At 36.5% G+C, this 13,340-nt stretch overlaps 1 protein-coding gene across 2 annotated transcripts; it reads left to right on the plus strand.

Moving 5' to 3' along the window:
• Positions 1-187: 187 nt before the first annotated feature.
• On the plus strand, positions 188-7,162 carry LOC112190602 (26S proteasome non-ATPase regulatory subunit 12 homolog A). 2 transcript variants are annotated; one of them, XM_040515631.1, is made up of 13 exons: positions 188-354; positions 817-878; positions 987-1,181; positions 2,693-2,800; positions 2,889-2,900; positions 2,937-2,993; positions 3,096-3,152; positions 3,260-3,456; positions 4,572-4,671; positions 5,420-5,532; positions 5,657-5,810; positions 5,905-5,982; positions 6,646-7,162. In XM_040515631.1, the coding sequence occupies exons 2-13, from the start codon at positions 876-878 to the stop codon at positions 6,862-6,864; spliced, it is 1,293 nt and encodes a 430-aa protein (XP_040371565.1). In that variant the 5' UTR covers positions 188-354; positions 817-875; the 3' UTR covers positions 6,865-7,162. The 2 variants fall into 2 exon arrangements, with proteins under 2 accessions (XP_040371565.1, XP_024185820.1); XM_024330052.2 differs by having other exon boundaries at positions 189-354; positions 2,889-2,993.
• Positions 7,163-13,340: the final 6,178 nt, after the last annotated feature.

Here is a 13,340-nt window from a genome sequence, read left to right on the forward strand (position 1 = left end):
GGTTAATGTCTTTTGATGCCTCAACTATATTGAGAAAATCGCATATTTTTGAGACTAGAACAGCTTTTGCAAATACTCGATATTTCAAATACTTTGTTGTATTTTCTAAAAAAAAGTGCTTTGTTGTAAAACAAAAATAAAAATAACAACTTAATCATACCCAAAAAAAAAATACCTTTCGTGTTCAAGAGGTTGTTTTGGTTTAAAAACCAAAACCACCGGCTCTCCCGTCAGAACACAACGGTGCTCAACAACGAAAAAAAAACAGGACCGAGGCAGCAGAACGATAGCTACAAAACCCAGATTCAAACCAACATAGAAATTCGCTCAAGTATTTGCTTTACGGAACTAGAGGTATGCTTCATCTCTCATTCTTGTTTTTTGGCCGAATTGAGATGAAATTAGCTATTTCAATTTCCTAAAATTGGAGAACTAGAATCAACTTGTGTACTTGAGCTGAGCGGGTCTTGAGAATTTCGGCGATTTGAATTAGAGTTTCATGAACTGGATTTGGTTTTCTGTGGTAGTCTGGTTCTTGGAAAATTCAAAGCAACTGAATTGCTTACAATTGCTTCAGTCTTGTGTTACTACAATCACACTTAAAACCGGTTATATTTTAGTTTTTTTTCTTTAATTTTTGCTGATTATTTGTTATTTTATTCAGAAATTAGGGCTACTTTATCAGTTTTCTAGGGATATAATCATAATGCAATGTGTTTGACTGTTTGTTTTAATTTTTGATCTTGTCATTGGATCATACTCTATTGGCTTGTTGTACTTTGTCACTAATTGATGCTCTTCACTTGTTTCTTTCAGGTAAGAGCTTCTCCTGGAAGGCGTCTGCGAAGGTTTCGTTCACCGCTTGATCTCGAACAATGGTAAGGCAGTTAGCCCCTTTTTCTGCAGAGCTGAAAAATGGAAGTTTTAAAATTTGTTGCTGTTGATCCTGAGTTGTTATCGTTTCTGTGAAATTTTTGAACTTTCAGGAAGGAGGAAGTGACTTAGATGCCCAAATAGAGAAATTGCTGAATGTGGAGAAACAAATGAGACTCTCTGGTGATGTGGCGGGAACCAGGAAGGCTGTCACTGACATTCTTGAGCTTTGCTTTAAAGCAGGTGCTTGGAAGACCCTCAATGACCAGATTCTGGTCTTGTCCAAACGCCGTGGTCAGCTCAAGCAGGTGCCTATTTAGTAAAACTTTGATTGTTTGGCATCTATGCTGTTTAGTTTTGTGAAGTTTAAGGTTGTATTAGTACCTAGCTAGTTACAATGTCTCTTTAGGTTTCATCCGGGCATTGAGCCCAACAAACAACTATCACAATACCTCTAGGTGTAGGAAGACCAAAAGATCATCAAACAACTAGAACTGCGGTAGAAAGGAAATAGGGGGAGTAGTAATGCCTTGAATACCCAGTTCAAGCGAATGACCTAGATGGGGCATGCCCATCTCCAGAAGCCTTTAAATATGCTGCACGACCAAATCCAACATTTGCGTTAGTCTACATTTAGAAAGTAGAGTTCTTCCATTGCCCAAACAAGAGGTTGACCACAAGTTTAGATTCAATCGCTGTACCAATGTACCCTAACGTTCAGGTACTCAAATTCCCCCTCCTAAGCCAACTTAAGCCTATAGTCTAACCAACAGCCAAGCTTTAAGTACTTCACCAGCTCCCAAATCAACAGAAACAAGGAATCCAATCCCCAATATCTAAGCAATCCTCCAGCTACAGTATAACCAGAAGTATCAATTCTGGATCCATCTACCTTCTGTTTAAACAAAACCAGTTGGGGGAGGCTTCCAATTAATAAAAACTTGCTTGCAAGGGGGCTTGCTAGAAGATGACTCATTGCCATCCACCCGGACTACCAGTTGGAAAACAGGGAAGTTAAATTCAGATTCAAATACCCAACTGCATCCTATTTTCAGATTAGCACTCAGAAAAGTACTTGAAGTGCTTCTTTAAGGAAGCACATGCCAAATACTTGTATGACTCAAATAGAACTTCTAACATTTTTTGGCAAACGCTGCCAAAAGCTCTTTTGATAGTCTGAAAGCGCTTTAGCCCATTTTAGAAGCAATCCCAAAGGGAGTCAATGCCTTTCAATTGCTAGAAGCAGGACTAGAAGAATCAAGCATCCACATCACAACCAGAGCCTTTAGATACGAAACATATTGGCCCGCTGATTGGATTTGGATCCCTTCAGCTTGTAAAAAAAAAGAGGTTCCTTTCAGCTGGCCTTTCAGTATAAGCTTTATTCATCACATAAGATATCTTAATCCTAAGATCACCAAACTGCTTAGCTAGAAGTCTATCTCATGCAAGTATGGTTATGAGAAAGAGAATCCCACTTAAAATATTTTAATTAATCTCTCAATGGCACAAATCCCAGTTTCTTCTTATCTTTAGAGAAGAATATTCTGTGCATATGTATTTATTATTGTGTAAATACACGTTTTTGATCTAGTGGTTAGAGACTTCATATTAAATCCGAAGACTATTTGGAATGTAGTTATCTGTGGTCTCGTCTTATCTAGTATTCTTAATAATCCTGTATTGGTAATTGTGTAGTGTATAACTTAATAGTTCTGATTGTATGTTACTAGTTTTCATGGATAATATAGTATATTAAAATAAGTTTATAAGTTTATGTGCTATGATTGTTATTGTGATCGGGTTTGTTTCTATGCAGGCCGTAACTGCATTGGTCCAGCAAGCAATGCAATATATTGATCAGACACCTGATCTTGAAACTCGTATAGAGCTGATTAAAACACTAAATAATGTTTCTGCTGGGAAGGTAAACAAGTGCTGGGATGTTTCTTGTTTTGTAATATGTAATTATGTAACTTGACTTTATGTAATGTGTGAGCTTTATTGTTCTCTAGATATATGTTGAAATTGAGAGAGCACGGTTAATCAAAAGACTTGCAAAGATCAAGGAAGAGCAAGGGCTTATTGCTGAAGCTGCTGATTTGATGCAAGAAACTGCGGTCAGTGCAGATATACATAATTTATCCCCCCCCCCCCAAAACCCCAGAAAAAGAAAAGAAAATCATTTTCTAGCAGTCATATTAAATCATTAAGCTTTGCAGGTGGAAACATTTGGTGCTATGGCAAAAACTGAGAAGATTGCATTCATTCTTGAACAAGTATGGTCCAATTTCCTTTTGATTTACTCATTAATTCGAAGAACAGCTGTTTAGATTTTTGTTTTTGTTAGAAATACGAGTCATTTGTTAATTCTTCAATTTTGTAGGTTCGTTTGTGTGAAGACCGTCAGGATTATGTTCGTGCTCAAATACTGTCGAGGAAGATTAGTCCAAGGGTGTTTGATGTTGATACTTCAAAAGAAAAGAAAAAACCCAAGGAAGGTGATAATGTTGTTGAAGAAGCTCCTGCTGATGTACCATCGCTCTTGGAGTTGAAGCGGATCTACTATGAATTAATGATACGGTATGTTAGTATTTGTTTTATCCCTATTCAATGCGTTTATTCTCTTTTTCTTATTACAATATTTTCCCTACAGTTTGCTAAAGCTTCACAAATGGTTCTGTGTGAATGAAATAGATTATAATGGAATTACTCATTATTGAAATTTGGTTATTTTGGGTGTTGATACCTTTAAGGCAGTGTTTGTTTAACTGCTTTGATACTTGAAAATGGCGATGAGATTGACACAATGGATGTTTTCTATTTCAAAAGGGCAAGTCCCAATGCATTCCTTGTTTTAACTCTATACATAATTATAATGATGACCATCCCTCGGGCCTTATCTTTAGGCTACAAAAACAAAAACTTAAACTTCATTGATGCTCTGAAGAAGCATTTCCATCTTATAATTTCCAAACACTGGCTGGGAACTGTGGATTCCATGGGTTTCCAAAAGCACCATTCCAGAAAATGAGATGGAATTCGTAGAATCTGATCCCTCGAAATAAATAAATGAAATAAATAAAAACTTTGGCTAGGGTGAACTTGTATTTATTTCTGTCCCAGCTCCATGCAAACCACAGCAGTTTGAAAGGACTAAATGTTTGCTATTGTGAACTAGGTATTGTCAATAATGCATTTACCAAGTGATATGTAGTTCAGTAATAGTTTGATGATTTTATCTCTGTAGAATTAGGTATGAGATGATGACTCCATGTTTCTTGTTTTGAGTCCCAGATGCTAGAAGTTAAATAGTCTCTAAATGTTCAATTTTATCTGGAGTCAAAATGTATTAGTTTCTTGGGCAAGACTATACGTTGGATTACTTCACAAACACATTGGATCACCTAAATAGTCTCTCAATGTTCAAATTTATTCAAAGTCAAAATGTATTAGTTTCTTGGGCAACACTACATGTTGGATTACCTAAATAGTCTCTAAATGTATAAATATCACTGAACATATGGTGTATGAAAAGTTGAAAACCAGTTCAATGTCAAATCTGATAGTTTGCAGGTGTTTGAAGTTAATGCTATTTTTGGTGTATGGTCTCTTTAGATCATCTGGATTGATGATACCTCATATTTTCGGTGTTTTTATTTACTGTAATCATGTTTTCTTCACTATTGTGTCGGCAGGTATTATTCTCATAACAATGATTACCTTGAGATTTGCCGTTGCTATAAGGCGATATACGAGATCCCTTCTGTTAAAGAGGATCCAGCTCAGTGGATACCGGTAAAGATCTTATTTATACTATTATAGCCTCTCAACATGCTCTAATCTCTTAAAAGTAAAATTATGTTAACAAATGTATAGAAATTACATAGCAGATAACCTGAGTTAAACATATGGAAAACCTAGATCTCCATTTGTGACTCTGTCTGCCTCTTGATCCTCTATTGCATCTTTTTTATCAGTCTTCTTGTAAGGGCTTCTTTGCCAACACAAGAAACCAAAACGCCAAGTAATGCATCTTTCCCATTAAGTAAGGAATATAATATGGGTGACTGCATTTACAAAAGAAGAAAGCCATAGAAAAATACCTGAGAACACTTGTCTTTCTCTGATGATTTCTATTGCCTATTAGGAATTTGGTTTGTATATTGAAGCAATTAAATAGTTATAGAAGGAGGATAAAATCCATCTGCAAAATTGCTCTTTATAAAGAAACTATCTGAATCGGTAAATGTGGGTGGGATAATGGGAAGCTTGTGGAGAAGTGGTTCCTTTGATGCATAATTACAACTGAGTTCAGGGAAATGTAGCCTTTATTTTTTACTTTTTTGAAATTACCCCATTGTTTCTTTTTGCATTATCCTTTACACATTTTTGTTTCACATTGAGAATTTGTGTTGAAAAAAGGCTATATTTTGAGTAAACAAAACTTCAGTGAAACCTGTGACACCAAATGACCAGTTTTAGAGAGAAACTCTCATTATTTGTGTTTACTTGTTTAACTAATATAACATTCTCTTCATTGTAGATATTGAGGAAAATCTGTTGGTACTTGGTTCTGTCACCATACGATCCAATGCAGTCAAGCCTTCTTAATTCCACCCTGGAGGATAAGAATCTTTCAGAGATTCCAAATTTTAGGTATTTTCAACATTAGCATCTGTGGCACTAGCTCTTCTTTTGGTCATATGACTCTATGACTCGTATCTTTTAATACATGCTCTTAGCATGACATATGAGCCCTGCCTTTGTTATTCCCTTTTAGGTTACTTTTGAAACAAGTGGTAACCATGGAGGTCATACAATGGACCACACTCTGGAATAAGTTCAAGGATGAGTTTGAGAATGAGAAGAACATGCTTGGAGGTTCTTTGGGTGACAAAGCAGCTGAAGATCTAAAGCAGAGGATAATTGAACATGTAGGTTTGCCCTAGACATCACACGTTTACTTATCTGCCCTTTATTTAACTGTTTGGTCCACAACTACTTTTATGACATGTGATGCTTTTGCAGAACATTCTAGTTGTTTCAAAGTATTACTCGAGGGTTACTTTGAAGAGACTTGCAGAGCTGCTCTGTCTAAGTATCCAGGTTTGTGGATACTAATTTGTATTTATTCCTATTGTAGATAACATTATTTTTTTTATTTTTTGGCTTGTCAAGCATTCCAAGTGATTGTGTCTGGATAAGTTTTCCTACCTATTTCAAAGAATAATTGGTTAACCAAAGGAACACGGAAAGTGGGGGGAGGAGTTGGGAGAAGGAGAATAACCCTATGGATGATTAATTAAGCTGATTCTGGACACTGTGTTAATGTTTGAGATTCAGCAGTAGCCGAATCTTGTTTAACGCACTAGTTTAGTTGACACGGATGCATAAGACTATATTACTTGAGTAATAAATGCAAAAAGATCCTCTACTCCCTTTCTTCAAGTTTATTTTAAAAAATCAAAGAAATTAGAATTATAATAATTATACGAAGTGAGGGAAGCAATCTGGAGTTAACATTACCATGATTATCCCTATTGTACTGCGATCATACCATGTGCTGGTGTAACAGATCGCCCACGGCCTTGGTAGCCTAGGTTGGAATAGGAAAAGAATATAAGTTTCTAAGGTTTTATGATTGGTTTTAGTATGTCGTTTGCTGATGTGCCTTTTGCATTCAATCACAGTTTTTGCGATGCACACTTGAAATCTGCTAATATATTTTCAGTCTAGCTTTACCAATAGTTTGTTTTTTTTACTATTCAGGAAGCTGAGAAGCATCTTTCAGAAATGGTTGTGTCCAAGGCGCTGGTGGCCAAGATTGACAGGCCAATAGGCATAATTTGTTTCCGAACTGCGAAAGATAGTAACAACGTTCTTAATTCGTGGGCTACAAACTTGGAGAAGCTGCTTGATCTTGTTGAGAAGAGCTGCCACCAAATACACAAAGAAACAATGGTTCACAAGACAGCTCTGAAGGTGTGAGAAGGCTTATGTCGCACGTCTTCAGTCTTTTCGTGACCAATGATGCTCTTAAACCATTGTCGCGGTTTCTATTCCATGGACTAAAGAGTTATCGGATTCTAGTAATCAATATTTGGAAGACTGGGCTTTTCTTCTATTAGGGAAGAGGGTTGGTAAAGTATGTGTATCAAGTTGTTTGTTTTATTAGAACTAAATTCTTTGTTGTATACTCGCACATACCTTTGGTGTGCCAGCAGGCAACAACTGCAAGAAATCGTTTTTTCTTTTCTCGTAAAATTGATTTGTTTATTGGTTATATTCATAGCGTGTTGTAATTAGTTAAGAGTTCTTTTAATGAGGACCACTAAAATAAAGATTAGTTAAAAAATTTCTAATCAACAGTACAGGAGATCAATTTTTCGAAGTACATTATGACAAATCAACCGTTAGATATTTATGCATGCATTAGTAGATTACTTTTAAAAAAAAATTTCTAAATTTCTAATCGTTAAGTTACTGAACTAAATCTGTCAAACATGAACTATTCAGGTTCATAACTGACAAATCACGATTATAAATATCTTAACGATTTTTAATTTGGTTGAAAATTTACATAAATGATCTACACATAAATATCTAAATATCTAAAGGTTTATTTATGAAAATGTAATCGAAAAATAAGTTTAACACAAAAATCTTCAACTAGTGCTCATTAAAAGGGGCTCCCGTAATTAGTTATCTATGGTTGTCAACAATCATTTCATGATTTCAACTCATACTTTACTACAGAAGCATTTCAACTTGTTTTTGGCAAAATGAACTTGCTACATTTGAACTTGATCAGTCTACTTAGTGTAACCACCCCGTCTTTTTTTTTTGGCAAAGATTGAAGGTTTTGAAACGCCATTATAAATCAAATAATGAATTCCGTTTTTGACTAATTTTACATACCACGCATAAAATTGCTGGAAAGTGAAAATGACTCTTTTTGACGCTGTCCAATACAGATTCACTGTTTCCTCTCTGTACTATAATGGGTTGACATCATTTCCATACATAAAAAAGTGACGTCTTATTAGTTATTATTATTATTATTATTATTTTTTATCAAATTGAGACGTACCAATAATATGCTCCGTTCATAGATTAAGAAATAGTACAAAGACTATTCCAATAAAATAATTATGCTTTGAGTAATCTATGCCACATACAAATACCTCGTTTTGCAGGCAATCTATTCTACCTAGTCTCACACGCCGAGCACGCAATTTCTCATGCAAACAACTCGACTCTACTGGGAATAAAGTATAGAGCTTTTTGATGCGATTATTCTTTAGTATTCTTTGTACTTCTATTCAACGCGACTCTGATGGATGAGGCCTCCATATCTCCATCCTTTCCCCCTTTTTTTTGTTTTGTTTTGTTTTATTATTTTTTTTTTTTTTTTTGGGGGTGGGGCTTGGGGGCCCCAAGTCCCGTGAGACCCCACACGAACAATAGCAAATACATGGCTTCTAGTTAGGGCTGCCACTTGGTTTGGTAATTACCAAACCGACCGAATACCAACCGATGTTTTAAGTTTGGTAAACCGACTTTTTGATAACCGAGACCGATAAAACCGAAATCGAAAATTACCGAAAAAATTGGTTTGATTTTGGTAAATACCGAATCTACCGATTATCTAAATATTAGATTTATATGCTACAGTTTTCAATACACAGACATGTATATTAAGAAATAAACATAAAAACTTTTATAATAGTATGAACATTACTACATATACTACATTAATAGTATATGTAATTTAAGTAACCTAATCAACGATGGTTAAATAACCTATTTTTATTGAAAATTGCCAAAACTTGATGTCATATATACAAAAGAAAGCTATAATTAGTAGATGAATACAAAGTTTACAACTATAAAATTCAAAAACCTAGTTTTGTTCATTCTAATTTATATTATAAAAAATTAGTTGTTCTAAAGTTGGTAATACCGAAAACTGAAATACCGAATTTGGTAGATATAATTAACAACCGAAAATTTTGGTTGGTAATTGGTAACTCAGTTTTGAAACCGAAAGCTTTGGTTTTGAAGTTGGTAATACCTATAACCGATTCGAACCGACCGAGTGACAGCCCTACTTCTAGTCTTCTAGGGGCTGGGGCCAAGAAGAGAGGAGTAACAACAGCAAAACTTGTGAGCCCTATTGTATGTGGGCTATGCAATGCACCCTCAAAAGTCCCTCGATGGAAGTGGAACTTTAGGAGATGGAGTTGCAATCACTGGCCTCACCATATAGAAGAGGCACCGGCTCTAGCTACCATCATCACCTATAGGGGAGGTCCCTGAAAACCTATAGCTCCGTGCACAAACGAATCACACACATAAAAGTCCAAGCACATTCACATACTCAAAATCCAATTCCTTGGCAATATACCTATGAAAATGGAGGAACGGTTAGTCCACATCCATAACCACAAAGAAACTAGACAGTTTGATTACATTGAATTCGACGCTCATCCACATGCACCACCTGTTTCAAAACAAATCCGACCTTCCCAGCCCAAGGAAGAGTTGTAAACGTCAGTGGTAAATCTTGATCTGAACCCAAATCGGAATTTGATTTAGGGGCACCTCTGTAACCTAGCCAATCCCATCGTAATCAGCAAGGATAATCGTAGTCAATAATACCCTCTACTTGTCACCAGAGTTGATGAAATGAAAGAAAAAATGCTCATTAGGTTGCGGACCAAGATTGGCCTAACTTGGGTTATTTGGAATATATATCGGTGATGTGGGATAATAGTTGGATTAGAGGTAATCGGGTGACCCACTAGGTAATGATGGATGGGCTCTACTGTATGGTCAATCTCAAGCCTCGACAATGCACCATCTCCTTGAAGAGCCAACGACGCTGATAAAGGAGAGGTCACGTCCTCGATAGCCACCATTGGATTTGGATATGAGGGAGGAAATTAGTAAAGAAGAGGGAAGAAGAAGCTGTGACATTGAAAGAGTAGGAGCTTAACAGTCATCACCTATGCATAAGATCATGGTATGATTCTGCATTTCCTTGAGCACCTAGAAATTAACAGTCACAACAAAGATTTTGGTATGTTAACATTTCTGATACATGTCTACTTTTTACCGAAGAAGATTCAGAGCATTGACATGCACTTGTACAAGGTTGCTTGCAGCATTACAAGTGCAGCCCCTAACACTATGCAATGCACCCTCAAAAGTCCCGCGATGGAAGTGGAACTTTAGGAGATGGAGTTGCAATCACTGGCCTCACCATATAGAAGAGGCACCGGCTCTGGCTACCATCGCCACCTATAGGGGAGGTCCCTGAAAACCTATAGCTCCATGCACAAACGAATCACACACAAAAGTCCAAGCACATTCACATACTCAAAATCCAATTCCTTGGCAATATATATACCTATGAAAATGGAGGAACGGCTTGTCCACATCCATAACCACAAAGAAACCGGACAGTTTGATTGCATTGAATTCTACGCTCATCCACATGCACCACCTGTTTCAAAACAAATCCGACCTTCCCAGCCCAAGGAAGAGTTGTAAACGTCTTGATATGAAACCAAATCGAAATTTGATTTAGAGGCACCTCTGTAACCTAGCCAATCCCATCGTAATCAGCAAGGACAATCGTAGTCAATAATACCCTCTACTTGTCACTAGAGTTGATGAAATGAAAGAAAAAATGCTCATTAGGTTGCGTACCAAGATTGGCCTAATTTGGGTTATTTGGAACATATATCGGTGATGTGGGATAATAGTTGGATCGGAGGTAATCGGGTGACCCACTAGGTAATGATGGGTGGGCTCTACTGTATGGTCAATCTCAAGCCTCGACAATGCACCATCTCCTTGAAGAGCCAACGACGCTGATAAAGGAGAGGTCACGTCCTCGATAGCCACCATTGGATTTGGACATGAGGGAGGAAATTAGTATGTTAACATTTCTGATACATGTCTACATTTTGCAGAGGAAGATTCAGAGCATTGACATGCACTTGTACCAACATGAATGGACAGCTGGATTTACATTAAATATACTTTTTGTTTATTAAAAAAAAAAAGTAGATTATAATTTATAATCGAGTTGAGGTAAACTTATAAGAGTTGAGTCACTTATGCCGTCAGTATATAGGTAAATAAGATCCTCATTAGAGTAAAATAAATTATCCATTGAGTAATTAAAATATAAAAATGATAATAATATATACGTCATATGTGAACATACTATAAAATTTTAGGAAAATATCACAAATGTTCACTCAATTTTTACCTATTTGACACTTTGGTCACTCAGCTTTTAAATATATCACTTTGGTCACTCAACTTTAACTCTGTTATTCACTTTGGTCACTTAGGGCATCTCCAACAGACTAGCTATTTCAACAAAAAGTTATAAATTTGGCTAATTTGAGATAGTTTAGCACTCCAACAGAATTGCTCTATGAAAGTCAAATTTAGCTTTTGCTAAAATCTCTAGCTAAATTTAGCTAGGGAAGAGAGAGAAAATAACAAAAAGCTAAACACTCCATGTTCAATTTTTTTAGTTTAGCTAACACTGCTGGAGGAAAAGCTAGAAATTTACTACCTAAATTTAACTTTTAGATAATTTAGCTAAAAAAATAGCTTTTACTATTGGAGATTGTTACGTCCCGAACCTAAATTTACTGATTTACTAATCATTAGGACGGTAAACGACATTTACTTTCACTTTTACTATCATTTCAGTACTTTTAGGGGGCCCTAAAATATGACTTTTTGTTCGGGTCAAAATTTGAGAAAATGTTCTTCATGGAAGTTGTAGAGGACGTTAAACCGAGCGCGTGCATATATGGTACGTAAAAATCGGAGTTCGTATGCGAAAGTTATGGCCAAAATACTAAAGTTACTGTTTATGGTAAGTTTCTATAAATAGCCGAGTTACTGTGGTAAGTTTCCATTTTCGGAAACTTACCGAGCCTCTCCCTTCTCTCTCCCCGATTCTCTCTTCTTCTCCGACCTCTTCACCTTCTTCCGGCCATAACTCCTCCATCCGGCGACGGATTTTGACGTGTAAGATGTCGTTGGAAGGCTCTCTTCCCTCTCTTCATTTCTGGGTGTGTTTCGTAGCTTAATATGAACTGTGGAAGGTGCAGCAATGAGAAGAAGAGGACGGTCACTGTAGCAGTTTTGATTCAACGCCTATATTTTCCGATTCCGGCAGTCTCCGGCCACCAAATTGGCGTCGAAGGTTCGGTTTTTGACATAGATCATTTCCCCTAAGGTCTTTCATTTCAATTTGCAGTGTAGAGGTCGAATTAACAATTTCAATTTCTAGGGTTCTTGGAATTTCTGGAAAATTTTCACCGGCCAAATTGGAGCTCTTCCAGGTAAAATTGGAACTTGTTGTAGTTGAGAAAGAGGTTGGGTTTGTTGAGTAGATGGTGCTTCCAAATTTTGGTGGCCATCGGAGGTGGTTGTCGCCGGCGCGTGGGGCCCACGCGCTGCCACTGTTGGTGGCGAGTGGAGGCGTGTAGGGCAGTGTTTTAATTCCGATTTTTAGCCCATTAAATCCTATAAATTGTGTAGAGGTTGTATGTGAAGTTTGGTAATTTTTGGAGAAACTTGAAATTAATTATGAATTTTTGAAGTTTAGGGTTTCGATTATCGAATTACGAGAATCCGACTGTCGGATATCTCTCGGTTCTGCCTTGGAACCTTTAAATTAACGAATTGGTATTAGTGGTATAATTTGGGCTAAATCCGAGGAGAATTGGGAGGTGAAATTATGAGGAATTGATTTTAGGAATTGTATTAAATTATTGAAGAATTATTCACGGAATATAATTGTGTACAGGACGACGTACCGAGCTATTGCTCGATGACGGAACACGAATGCGTGATCGTCGGAATAGTACTGTGAGTGGACTTTTGTTTTAAATAGCGATGCATGCATTTATTTTCTTAAAATAATGCTCTAGTGATTATTCATATTACTTTTTGAGGAAATGAATTAATTTTCGAAAATTGATTTTGAATTATATCATGGATTTGTTTTCAATAATGAGTTTCAAAGGTTGGTTTTGATTTATAATATTAGTTGATGAATTCCTTATTTCCGAGGTAAATTTTCGGAATTAAGCATATCCCTAATCACCGAGTTAAGCTCCTGGAAGATTTTTAAGATGAGTTTCAATGGAGTTGGATATTCTCAATTGTTTATTGACTTTCGATTTTGGCATCGGGAATGCCTAATTAAGGATTTTGGATTTGGTTGGCTTCTTGGAGATTTTGAGAGATTTTTGGAAATGAGATTTACTTATACTAATTTCCGGTTTTGGTTACGGATTTGAGAATATTTGGGCGTGTGGGACACGCCGTCGATTTATTCCTATTTCTCACTTATCCATTTTGAGATTGAAAGTAATCTTGGCGTGCGGGGTCACGTCGTTGAATACATGGTTTCTATCTCGTGA

The sequence above is a fragment of the Rosa chinensis genome, chromosome 2 (assembly GCF_002994745.2).
Source record: "Rosa chinensis cultivar Old Blush chromosome 2, RchiOBHm-V2, whole genome shotgun sequence".
In the NCBI taxonomy this organism is placed as follows: domain Eukaryota; kingdom Viridiplantae; phylum Streptophyta; class Magnoliopsida; order Rosales; family Rosaceae; genus Rosa; species Rosa chinensis.

Bases quoted from the DNA above. Each gene is read 5' to 3' on its own strand.
- LOC112190602 (XM_024330052.2), top strand. The intron at 1,182-2,692 runs GTGCCTATTTAG...GTTTCTATGCAG, and splicing joins GCCGTGGTCAGCTCAAGCAG to GCCGTAACTGCATTGGTCCA. The intron at 5,811-5,904 runs GTAGGTTTGCCC...ATGCTTTTGCAG, and splicing joins AGCAGAGGATAATTGAACAT to AACATTCTAGTTGTTTCAAA.